This window comes from Chelonoidis abingdonii, chromosome 2, assembly GCF_003597395.2.
Source record: "Chelonoidis abingdonii isolate Lonesome George chromosome 2, CheloAbing_2.0, whole genome shotgun sequence".
Classification (NCBI taxonomy): Eukaryota; Metazoa; Chordata; order Testudines; family Testudinidae; genus Chelonoidis; species Chelonoidis abingdonii.
The window spans coordinates 100345304-100359110 of NC_133770.1; the positions used below are offsets into that span (position 1 = coordinate 100345304).

General features: G+C 39.2%; 1 protein-coding gene across 1 annotated transcript in view; it reads left to right on the plus strand.

The window, feature by feature from the left end:
* HECW1 (HECT, C2 and WW domain containing E3 ubiquitin protein ligase 1) overlaps positions 1–8125 on the plus strand; it is a 395944-nt gene extending 387819 nt beyond the window's left edge. The window contains exon 29 of the mRNA XM_075062598.1: positions 7586–8125. Coding sequence (XP_074918699.1) covers positions 7586–7697 — 112 coding nt within the window. The 3' untranslated portion in view covers positions 7698–8125. The remainder of the gene's footprint in view (positions 1–7585) is intronic.
* The last annotated feature ends 5682 nt before the right edge of the window (positions 8126–13807 follow it).

Genomic DNA, 13807 nt, shown 5'->3' on the forward strand with positions numbered 1-13807 from the left:
TTCTTCTTGCCGCGTATTCGACGCGGGGAAGGAGGGCGGGGTGTGGAATGGATATGAGCAACGACATATGACTGGATGGAGAACAACAGTTACAAAGGTGAGTAACGTCGTTTTCTTCTTTGAGTGCTTGCTCATATCATCTCCAGTTAGGTGATTCCAAGCCTTACTAGGCGGTGGGTCGGAGTGAGATACTGCAAAATGCAAATGCTGAGTCCAAGGCTGCAGTATCCCGTGGCTGTTGGACCAGAGCATGAATGCGAAGAGGATGACCGAGGACATGGAGCTGCGCGATAGATTCGTGGGTAGGTTTACACGAGTTTTAGTAAGGCGCAAGAATGAGCCTGAGGCCCTGGTAGAAGAATGGTGATGTGGCTTGGGAAATGTGAGAAAATCATAACATAGCGGCGCCACTCCAGGGGGCGCCCTGCCGACCCACCGAGTGTTGCTAGGGTAAAAATCTTCCGACGAACGTGCACGCGGCGCGCACACACCTAACTGGAATGGATATGAGCAAGCACTCGAAGAAGAACCTAACTTTTGGCTTGAGTTTTTTCATGAATGCTACAAAATTCTTAGGTCCCAGTCCACGAAGAATTATGACTGTTTCTTCTGCCATAGAAATCTGCAAAGGTTGCATAAACCTCCAAGCAGTTGGCTTCTTCAGCTGGGCCTGGCACAGAAATGGATATGGGGTTGCTGGGTTTTAACGGCTAGGTCTGGTCTGAACACTTCCAGATGTTTTACAAAGTATCAAGAAAAGTTTTAAATATTTTGTAAGAACCCAGGACTCCCTTTTTGATCTCTTCTTCCTTCTCTTGTTTTAGATGTGTGACTCTTCCATACACATCGTCCTTATGCTTTAGTGATGCAGTGTGCAATTGCTCCTGTTTTGTTTACCAATGAATACAGATGTAGTAATGCCTAACACTTGCCACAACATGCAGCACTACCAGCAAAGACACGTGGTGTGAATTTCTGAGGTGAAATGATACTTGTAATAGTACCACTGTTGATACATAGCATTCATGATAGGGCTTTCTGGAAATAGCCATGTCACTGCAGCGGCAGGAGGGGCCATCCACCCAAGTACATACCAAAGGCTGATCTATGTTGAAAACTTACATCAGCGTAGCTACTTCTCTCAGGGATGTGAAAAATCCCCGCTCTCTCCCAGGAGAGCTAGGTATTCCGACCTGACCCCCAGTGTAGGCTGACAGAAGAATTCTTCCATTGATCTAGTTACTGCCTGTTGGGGAGGTGGATTAACTACAGTGATGGGAAAACCCCTCCTGTTGCTGTCGTGAGTGCCTTCTCAGACGTGCTACAGCGACGAAGCTGCAGCACTGCAGCTGGGCCAGTCTAGCAGTTTAAGCGTAGACACAGCCTAACATCTTGGACAGGATTGTATTCAGGGTGCCTAGCCCCTCACATCGTCATGGGTACACTTCTATTTTTAGTGCGGTACTCAATTAGAGCTAGCATGGATATGTATTCTCAAGATGGAAATTATACCTCCAGCTCCAGGTATACACCTATCAACAATAGTTATGACTTTAGAGTGGTTTGGAAGATTTGAACTCCAGGAGCTTTATTCTAACCTCACTTATGCTGGTGTAAATCAGGAATAAATCCACTGAAGTCAACAGAGTAACACTAGTGTGAAACACTGGCATAAGGAATATCAGTCCCAACAAGTGGATTATTTCCATTATGCATAGGAAATGAAGCATAGGTTATTTTATTCTAATCTACATCTATGTATCATGTGTACACATTAGAATAAAGGCACCCAAAGCAGAAAACAGCTCAGAGATATTGCTCTACTCCCAGACCACAAGAATGTGACTCTGCAGCAGTATCCAACCAGAGTGTGTCTAACTCCTACAGGACTCTGTCAATGTAAAACTACGGTTTGTTTTTCCTCCAGACTGCTGTAGCGAATCAAATGAGATACCACAAACTAGGTAACAGAGTCCAGGCACTTAATGTTATTTATGCTGGTTTCTGTTCTTCAGGCCCCAGGTTTACTCTCCCTGTTTAATATGGAAGACTCCCCTTTGAAATGCAGCAGTTATACATTGACTCCCAGTGCTTGTTTTTAGTAAGTTTCTCATGGGGGAAAGATCATTCTACTGTTTGGGTTTATAGCTTGAAGAAGATCTGAGAAAACTTCTTCCCATCTATAGCCTTGTTGAAGCAGGGGAAGCTCTTATCTTATGTCATGCAGATTTTTGGCTCTCAGCCAACTCCCTCAGTCTCCCAAGAACTTGACCTTAATTCCCCCCCATACTTTAATGAATACCAAAAAAAAAAAAAAACTTCTTATATTAAATCATGTAGCTGTGTCTAAAACTAAGGAAACAACTTCACCTGAAAAGTATGTGCAAAGAAAGGGAAAAACATTCTGTTACAGCTGTCTGAGAAGACAATTCCCTCTGCTAAGAGCTTGATCCTGAGAAGTGCTGAACACCTATACCTCCCATTGGGGGACATTCTGAAATCCTTACTCTGTTTCTCCTTCACAGTCAGGCAAAACTCTCATTGGCTTGAAGGAGAGTTCTGCCTAGGTAAAAATCAAATAAGGACTCCAGGATTTGGCCCAGCAATTTCAGATTTGCAAATAATCTGTACCTAAGAGGCTTTTACTTTCTCAATCAATATAGAGAATTAGCTGACTTTTCCTGGAAAGTGATTTTAGTTCTACAAAGTAATTTATAAATACCAGCATATTGTCTGCAGTTAACATATGCAGATTATCGGTAAATATTTGATCTTGGTCCTAAGATATTTATTAGGCACCTATCATCATAATATCCAGAACTGCCATATAACAATTAAGGTTCTGGGTGTACAAATAACAGGATATAAATTCATCATTTCCCCCTTTCCTAGTGGTGTGTGTGTTCATTTTGCTTGTTTTGTTATTTTTTTAATCCTTGAGCCTTCTCCTCATCCTCCTCCCCTCTCTTTCCTTCTTGAGTCCCTTCCTCTCCCCTAATTGCCCTATTACAGTTCAGTCTAAGGGAGATGATTATGGGATATAATATAATTCTCCTATTCAAAGTATAGTTCCTATATCGTTATTCTTTATATTCTCATTATGTATATGTTTGGTAAAATGTCATACTGACAATAAAATGTTACCAGGACAGTCAAATATCCAAGGCACAAACTGATTCAGATGTGTGACCCTTGGAAAACTGGTCCTCCTGTAAAGGAAGCATAAACCATTTTTGCTGAAGACAACAGAAATATAACCTTAGAGCCTCAGATCACTTCTTAAGCAAAAAATTCCCAAGAGGAACCACTGAGAGTTTCCCTTCACAAACAAAGAGGAACAAAAGTAGATATTTGTATGGAAGACCTGAGAGATTTGAGGTTTGTGGCTGGGGGTTAGTACCTCTCCCTAAAAAAGCAAGGTGAGAGGAACAAGTGGCCCATTTCTGTCTCTCTGGCACTGTTCTGTCAGAAAGCAAGCCTTATTACAGCTGATGGGTTAAAGCCATAAGTTTGACAGCAGAGGGCTGTGTGTGCATTCGCTGCCTTTGGGCTGTCAGCATTATAAAGATTAAGGGAAGTGACAAAAGAAGAATGCCAAGAGCTTAAAAGCTTACATGTAACTTTTAGAAAGGACATTTAAAAGGAGAGAAGTAGCAGTGGAGACTTAGAGATTCAGACCCCCACAAACTACCAGAAGTTATAACTACAGATTGCAAAGAAGAAAGAAATTTAAGTTATTAGTTGATAGTTTTTCTTCCTTCAAGACAAGAGCATGATAAGTAGGTCATAGTTTAGATTACTTTATCTTATGTTTTCTTCTAAAAGCGTAGAAGTCAGTTTCATAAAGGTGTAAATACTCTGCTCTTTCAAGTTTGGGTCCTCATACTTGCTGAACATGCTCTCATAAATGTCAACAGGCTAACAGGGCAAGCTAGAGGCTTAACTGAAAGAAGAAAGCCTATTCGCAAAATGTAATTATTGTTTCTTCCCTTGCTCGTGCAACATTTCCACTCCAATACACACAAAGGGCCGAATACTGCAAAATGCTGAGCCTCTCATGCCATGTTCTGATTACAGTGACATCCGTGGCCATAGAGGCTGTTCAGCACAACTTAGGAGGTGCTCAGCCCCTTGCAGGATTGGGCACAAAGTTAAGGGACTGCGACATTACAGAAAATGTCCCTGGTCTCTTAATTGACCTATATGCTTAGGAATCACATAACATATAATATAAACAACCCAAGTGCTGAGTTGAATGCCTTTTGGTTCAGCTGGAAAAGGAAAGGGTTTCAACTTTCAGCTGCAAGAAGCAAAACTAATGCCTTGTCAGCAATACCGAGACGGAACAGGGAAGACTTATCTTCCTCCTGTCTATCCCCCTCCTCAAACCAAAAATCAGAACTTGCCTCTGCATTACATAAGTAGACACTTGACACCCTGAGCCCAGCACATCAAGCCTGTCCCCAAACTTTGGCCCTTGCAACAAAGAACAGGAAATGATAGCTAGCCCACTTACAACACTGCAGAAGGTCACAGGGAAAAATTTTGTTCTTAGTTCCACTGGTGTAAAACTGGGCTGACTGCATGGATTAATAGAACAGAATTTAACCCCATATTTTGTCCTTTGGCAATGTATGGTACCTGCATGGTAGTTGGCCTGAGAGTTTCCCTTTTTTATTTGGTTGTTTGGGGATCTTTTTGTATGACAGATACTTTTGGGTTAGAGGGTACAAATGTTTTGTTTGGATAAACGTCCAAACATCTCCAGACATTTTGAGGTTCCCTTCCCTTTTTTCCCTCCAATAGTTCCTCCCCCGTTATATGACCCTGTAATGATCTGCTATATCCTGCTGTCCTCCTCTACATAAGCATTTGTCCTGTACAAACCCATAATCCGATGTTTGCTTGTATGTCCAATGAAGAGCCATTTGTATGGCTCTGAGGACACACAGTATGTTAGGTCCTTGCCTCCACTCAAATTGTAAAGGAATGACACAAAGAAGATTCTTCTCTACCCCAAATGCTCTTTATGTGTGACACCCAAAAGGTTAATAATGGCTTTGTTTCAGAGAACTGGTAATAAGAAAAAAAGTAGGTCTGTGTTCTGAATCTAGCCCAGATGAAGAGTGACTGAAAGTCATTAACATTAGAAGCTTGCTCACTGGCTTGATTGAAATGAGTTTGATTATCTCAATCCAGTTCCTAATGGATAGGTGTCCATATCACAGTAAACACCATTGCAGGTAGCACTAATCAGCACTTTTGCTACAAGTCTCAGCAGAGTCCGGTGACTGAATGGACCAAGGGAACTCAACCACCTTCTAGCTTCTGAAAAGGGTTGACACACATTGATAGGGCTTAGTGGGTATGGCTGAGGAACACAAATAATGGTGGAAGACTACTCATCTCTAATGCATACACCACACGATGCACTAACTTGTGCGATATATTATAATAATGACTTTATCAAGGTTCATTTATTTCTCTAACTCCTTTATGTTCCCAGTTCATTTCCAAAGGAAATTGCTTTTACTGCATACTCTCTCAGAGAATAACCAGTTTACAATTTTTTATTCAGAAAAACTGGTAAAAGCTCTCCTAATTGAAATGCTGCAGTGCAACGGATACTATGCCTCTGTCTGTTTCAATTTCCTGATAGCTTTTAATGATTCACCGTGGGTGCTTGATAAATCTCCCCTTTCAGTTCTACAAGTCTCATGCCAACTAATCTGCCTTCAGCCTGGTTTTTTGGTTGGCCTAACAAATGAGCAGCAGAGGATAAGAGGGAGTCTACTTTAGGAAGGGCTCTTCTGCTTCAGCTCATAGGAAATAACATGCATTAAAGAATGAGATCTCAGAGCTGGAAGTAAAACAAGGCAATAGATTCGAAAAATACCAGGAGCCAGATTCTCACCAATCACCATCGCTCCATTGGCTTCATTGCAGCTCTGCCATTTTACAGTAGCTGAAGATCTGGCCTGATGTGGATATGAAATACCACATGAACAACACTCATCACCATGCCCAGGGCTTTGGGGGAAAAGGAGACATATATGTGCACTCCCTACAGAGATAGATTAAGCACAGCATGATGGATTACTAATTAGCATCATTTTGAGGCTGTTGAGGATATTTGTAAAGGTCAGTGTGTTTCAAAACTAAAAAGCAAATAGCATTTTTATGCTGAACTGACTGGAACGATTTTTGTTAGTAATTTAGGATTAGCCTCCTGTTCTTCCATAAAAGTGGCCTCCTCCTACTTCCATAAAAGTGTTTTAAATCTTGAGGATTTTTGATCACCAGGGTTACTACAAGAAAAGGAAATAGTAAACGATTTAGCAAAGCCAGAATACAAACGGAAATCTTTCCCCAAACTCAAGCATGGTTTAAAACTAGAGTTGGTTGGAAAATGGGGACATTTTTCATGGGAAATGTGACCCCTATTTTGTTGAAAAACTTATCAACTGGCTTAAATTGTAAATTTTTTGTGAGAGGGACATCTTGTCTGTGTTTGTACGATGCCTAGCCCAATACATAGATTCTGACCTGCTGTACAGCACAGGCTATAGAACTTCCCCAAATAATTCCTACAGCAGATCTTTTAGACAAACATCCAGTCTTGATTTTAAAATTGCGAGTGACGGAGAATCCACCACAACACTCGGTAAATTGCTCCAGTGGTTAATTACTGTCACTGTTGAAAATATATGCCTTATTTCCAGTCTGAATTTGTCTAGCTTCAACTTCCAGCCATTGGCTCGTGTTGTACCTGTCTCTGCTAGACTGTAGAGCCCATTATTAAATATTAATACCTCAAGTAGGTACCTATAAACTATAATCAATGGGCTCCTCATCCCTGACTAGGGCTCCAAGACATTACAGTAATACAAATAATAATAATAATAATCATATTTAAAACCCATCCTTATAACAAGTGAGTTACAGAAACAGCATTCTGCTTTCTAGAGACTTTCTTCTTTCAGGCACTCAAAGCAGTTGGTTTTGTAGTGTTTCCTGTTTTCCCACTGAAACTACAGTTGTCAGTCCTGTCTTATTACTCCACTCAAAGAGCCAAATTTACCAATACATTCCAACCGTTTTATAACTGTCCTGTAGTGCAGAGCTTAACCAGCCTCTTATACCAGATGTATAGCTGCTTTGCATTTCTGAAACAGCACAAAACAGCCAAAGTGGCACCAGTGAATATTACTCTGTGTGAAGTCTGAGGCCTTAATTCCACAGTGAACCCCACATTTGCACAGGGGATTCACCCACATGGAGCTCAGTGCAGGATCTGGGTCTAATGCAGGATCTAGCCTGTCATACAGATACTTTCTGTTAATGCGTAGTTTGTGTGTATATATATATACATATAGTTCAAATTCATGCATGTATATTTTTAAAATATCTTCTGGCTCTTTGGATTTTAGGGGCTTTTATTTTAACACTCAGGCTTTATTTAATTAAAGCTTTTTAGCCATTTAGAGGATATGAGTGAACTTCCGTCAGAATAAGCAGTGTTTTCTCATTAATATATTTGTTAAAAGTAAATGAAACTTACCACACTGCATTTTTCCATTTGCAGGGCACACACATGTTTCAACCGCTTGGATCTTCCACCCTACCCATCTTATTCTATGCTGTATGAAAAGCTGTTGACAGCTGTTGAAGAAACTAGCACGTTTGGACTTGAGTGATGGAATTCAGGCACTTCTGGTATTTTCTTGGCTGATGATGTCACCTTCCTTCCCCACCATCATATGATCTTGGTTTTCCATGTTTTTATTTTTGAAAACAAAAATCAGGATTGACAAAAGCTGTGCATGAAGAATTGCCTCCCTCTAAGATCTAACCTTCATGCTTTCATCCTCAGTTTCCAATGGACTGCTAGCCTGTATGCAATAGAAAAACAACTGTCTCAAGGTTTCTGTATATCTCCACACACCTCCATTAATAATAATGAAAATACAAATGCAGGATATGTTACACTTGACCAAATGTTAATAAATGTTTACTTCCACCTATGTTGATTAAAAAATAAATAACCTCATCAACCATTCAAGCTTCTATATGCCTGTGTCTTCTAAACAAATCCACAGTTCATCTTTCTTCTTACCAGTTGAATTCAGTACTGGGAAGTGGGCAAGCGTTTCTTTCATCCATCCTTGTTTTCCCTGTACATATCGTCCATCATAGAGATATCTATGAGTAAAACTGAAATTTTTATACATGGACTGAAGATCCACATCAACCGAAACTGGCCCAGGCACATGGTGCAGATAAGACATTAAAAAAAACCAACAACCTGTAATGCAATGCAAAGTATTCCAGTGGTTGCTATGGATGGTTACTTGCCGTACCAGAAAGAACTTGCACTTCAGACATTTTTGAAGGGGAATCTCTGTTGTAATGTTTACCACACAAGAAGCACAAATTTGTGCACACTCAAGAAGGATGTCTCATTATGTAGCATAAACGACAAGGATCCCTTACCTAAATATTGTACATGACAAAGAAAGGGGGACTAAGAAGAATGTTCTGCTCTTGTTAATATCTTTGGATTCTGTTTACTGATTCTTTGTTATCTGATGTTTAAAACACCCCCTTACAAATGAGAAGTATAGACAATCCCGTTCCTTATATCAGAAGCCATTTATTTCTTGTCAGGCAGGGCTAACTTCTGGTTGTTGTTTTTCCCCTTGGTTGTCAAATGCAAACCTCCATAGCCTCAGAATTGGTTGTGCACAGAAGAGTTTAGACAAAGTTCTATTAAATGTGAAGCTGCAGTGAGATTGTATCTCTCTTTTGCTTAAACATTTGTAGCAATTCTTCTTGGAGTGAAGCTCAATGACCCACATGGCCTCATTAGGTACCACCAAATTAAAGATCCAGTTCTTTTCTGGTGCCTAATTGAGACCTCAAATTCTTTAATTTTGTGGGCTTCACGTTTCAAAGCCAGGAAAGGCAAGGCACACAGTAGCATGCTTGTCTTTGATGCATATTGCTGAGGCTATTACAGTCAAACCCACAACATTGGTTGTCTCCAACTTTTAACCGTTGCTGCCCTTGTTTTCCAAAACTAATTGTGGATTGAAAGTGTTTGTCTTAACTGGGAAAATGTGAAGTGAGCACGATAGGGTCAAAGACTACCCATAACAAAAACTAAGTGAAATATACAGGGTAATTCTTTCTTGATGGGAGCAATAGCTCATGTGAAAAAGATGGCAGTCAGATACCACACCCATCTGTGTCTCTGTTACTATGCTCATTTTGTTGTTATACTTCAGAAAGCTGTCAAGTTTATAGACTCATTCAACATCCAACACATTCTGTTCTTATAAACCTACCCTTCAAAGAACGTAGGCCCAGCCTTTCCATGCGTTTTTACTGACCGACATATTTAGCTATTAATACGTTAATGTGTATATGATTGTTTTTTCTAATATTTTTGAATGATTTTCTTCTTGATTTTAAAGTTAGTGCATGTCTTAATAGTGACAGGTAATGACATGCTTCTAAGCAGAAATACGATATTTTGGTTTAATCAGAATATGGATTTTTAAAGTGCTCCATTAATTCTACATCACTGATATTTGATGGCCATTTAACAGTATTTTTATTTTGTGTGTCTTTTAAGTCTTTATTTTAGAATACACATTGTTATTTATTTTATTAAATTATTTATTTATATATTTGTATTATGGTAGCCACTAGGGACCCCAACTATGAATCAGGGCCTCATTGTGCTAGGCACTGTACACTCGTGTAAAAACAGTGTTGGTCCCAAAGAGCTCTCAGTTATATAGCCATATACTGTGGGTGTTATCGTGCACAATAATTGTGTAACCTGCTTCTTTATGCATCTGTTACATCAGGGTGAATTATATGAGAGTCCATTATACCAGGATTGCCACAAAGGCTCTGGCTCTGATGCTGCAGTGTGCTCAGCAACCTCAACCGCATTCAGTAGGAGCATTTCATAAGTTGGGTCCCAAAGGTCAATTTTTTGTGCAAGATTCCTGTTTCATCCCTGACAGAATCATTACAAAATAACATGCATTATCTTCATGCATTATGTTCAACAATACAAGAAAATAAGCAAAGACAAGTATCCATCTGGTTGGTCCCAGGTTGGTGAAAGAAAACTGTACATCAAGAGCTGTCTCACAAATATAAAAAGGGGGGGGGGGGTTCCAACCTTTAAATAACTGTATAGTTAGAATTTTTTAAAATATTTCAGAGCTGTATTTTATTAAAAAAAAAACTATTTTTTGTAGCTTAATGGAAGATATTTGTATTTGCACAGACAGCATCTAGCCCCAGACTGAAACAAGAAAGACTCGCTCCTGAATTCCTTCTTCAGATCAGGTTCTAATATGGGCCATATGCTAGGGGTTAGACTAGGTTGTAGGGATCTACATACTTGACAGTTATCATGTCAAGCAACTTGGTGTTCTGGATAAAGAAAATATACGGCATGGCCAGCTTCTTTTCCATCAAAATCTCTGGCAAAAGCACTCCTGCAAGTGCATGGCATGGAAATATTTCAAAAAAGCTGTTTTCTCAGATGATTCTGATAGCATCAAAATGGAAACACCGTGCATATTCTTAGATCAAAAATAATAGTAGGCGAAACCAAATGAGTCTTTTTCTGCATGTCCTCATAATCCTTCTATACATGCTTTTACTAGACTTGTCACCAACACATTGAAACAGGGGAAAAAACACCATATTTTATCCTTTTTTTCCCCTCCAGAAACTTCATCTGATCCTATCTTTTTAATTCTCTTCCCCTGATTAAGTCCTCTCAAGTAATTTTCACATATTGACATCTCTGGGATATCATTTCTTATGATGGTTTGCATAGTTAACATCTCACAACAGGAACACCCTATTCATTCTGTCTTATCTATTTATTGATCCTTTTTTTTTTTCAAAAACACATACACAAGAGGAACTGTTTTCCCATGTTTTTCTATTCAAATTCCACTACTTGTCTGTAAATGAGAGAGAATTCTGATCTCTCCACAGATCTGCACATTAATTGTTAAAATTTGGATTATTCATGAGAGCCATTTTTTCTCGCCCCTTCCCCAGGAAGGAATAAAAGGTTTTCCACAAGGAAGACTACTGTGAAGCAGATTAAAGATGCACAGAACAATCATAACCCATTCAATTCCTCTCAGTCCAATTCCCTTCTTAAAATGTTCTATCATTATGCTATAATAAGATATTGGTATCAATACACAGATTTTAGGCTGCGAGAAGGAAAGAATAGAAAAACAGATGTGTTGTAAATGACAGTCTTTTCAGTTCTGGGGTCCAAAGGCACCCCAAAACTGAAAGCAAATAGGCCAGGCTACATTTAGTTTTGCATAGAAACCATGAGTTTTGTAAAGTTATGATGAGAAACTATAAATGTTCCTCAGTTTGCTCAAGTGCATATGAAATTTCAATTAACTGTGGTCGAATTGTGAATTTGCAGCCTAACCTGAAACCCAGACTGTTTTGTTTTTTTAGGTTTCATCGTAATAAATGTTTGACATAGCCCCAGTTGGAAAAAGTTGGAGACTGAAATCATCACACCAGGTCGGATAGGGAGTAGAGAAAAGATCATAATTTGGAGGAGGAGTCAGCTAAGACCTTTGAGCAAAAAATAAAAAAAGTTTTCATTATTTTCATATGTATATATACACTTGCATAAATAGATATTACCTGGCGGGTTAAATTCATCCCTGGTGTTAATCCTGCTGATATAGATGGGTTTCCAGCAGGATGAATTTGGCTTTAGAATTCTTTGATTAATTTATGTTAAAATCATGAATGTTCAGCCTGTCTTCAGAGCAACATGAACAGGGCTTCCCAGTGAAGATTAAACACTTTCACTCACATGCAGACCAACAAACCTTTCTAAAACAGATGTGGTGCTTATTATTGTTATTGCTTTACCTCAGCGTTTGTTATTAAAAATGACTGCAATACACTACAAATCTGGGATAGGTTTTCCAGCTATCACAAGATCCAGAATATTGGCTTCTTACTTTGTCCCTAATGAGTCATGTAGTCCCTTTGTTCTAGCAGACAAACAGATGCCTGTAGATAGTAGGTACTAGGTATAGTAAATATTGTACCATTAGCCAAATTCCCTGCAGCTTCCAATTTATCTAAAAGAAATGTCTGTTATTGTTTTGTTAAAGAATTCGTACAAGTCAATGGCAGTAAAAGTCCTTGTTGTTGGACTGATTTTTGCTTATATTGACAGAAAAATGTCACATGATACTCAGGCTGCGCTGTCTATTCAATCATATCACTATACAGGAATGTCAATAAAATCACTTTGTTATGGCATCATGTGTACTGTTTATTAAAAATCATTTCTTTTGTGCAAGATGCATTTTACTATAATGGGGTAAATTCATACCTGGTGGCACTCCATTGACTTGAGGAGTTGTGTTTGCACACACCAGCATTGGATCTGGCCTGATGTCTGCATTGTACAGTCTCTCAGGGCTTGTGTATTATCTCAGATCCCCACATGCATAGCACCAAAAAGTGAAAGTACAGAAATGACTGTGGGTTGGCAGCAGCTTCAATGCCTAGACATGTGCCCTTGAGTGTATGCAGACAGGGACCCATATGCCAAAAGCACCACCTTAGGGTCAGCCTCAGCCTGATAGTACAAAAGTTTGTTTTATTTTTTAGAAAGTATGATGACAAATATGATGATAAAATGTGACTACTAGATAGCACTGTGTGATCCGTGGGTAAATGTTGATTTCTTAACAATTGCTGGGCCTGTGGTAAATGGTAACATCAACTAGAGAAAGCCCTGGACTGGAGCTCCTGCCATACTTTTACACTAAGGTCTCTACACTGCTCTGGTTTCAGTGTTCATAGTGTTCTGTGACAGCTTGTTTAGGTTAAATACAACAGAAGCCTTCAGAGAGCACATCAAGACTGCAAATAGCCTTCAGTGATTTTTGCAAATTATCAGTGTTTTTGGGTTTCACATGATAACAGCTTATAGGAAGGATTAGACTGCAGGAATTTTTATCTAAAGTTTTATAGCTTTAAGCCACAAAACACTAGAGCTGTGTGAGATAATTCTTAGTGCCAACAAAAAAATCACTCTTCTGTTTTTGTGAAAAGCAAGCACTTTGTGGATACACCTTGACCTTTTATCTTTTTATTACATGAAAACAAACGACTGCTTTTCCAGGCTCTTGTATGAATTGTTTGATGCCCTGAACAGTGACCCTGCTAATGAAATGAGGCACGGGCAATGAAAAAAATAAATAAATTGTACACTGTATTGGAGCACACTAGTTCAGTCTATTTCGAGAATAGGCTGCAGCTCATAGTCTGAGAATTGCTGATATAAATTATTTTAATTTTTTTAACCTCATTTACCACCAATCTTTAGCTAAAGTAGTATAAATTATCATGCTTTCTAAAACCATCATACTCAGCTAACAGCTTTTCAGGAATGCAGCAGTGGCAGCGTTGGAATCTTCTGTGAGATTTTGGGTACAAGCTGTGATTTGATTTTAGTATGTCTTACATGGCCTTTTATTGACAACTCTGTAACTTGTTAGTGTGTTTGTATTTCTAGAACACTGCTGAGGACAAGCACTGAAAAAAGTACAACTGTTCTGATCAGTCTGCTTTCTCTTTTGAAAATAAGCCTTATAACTGGTGATGAAATCAGTTCACCTCTAGGACCATAGGATTTGCCTTACTTGATCGGATCAGTGCTCTATTGTATCCAGCATCCTGCATCTGGCTGTGATCTATGCCTGATGTTGCA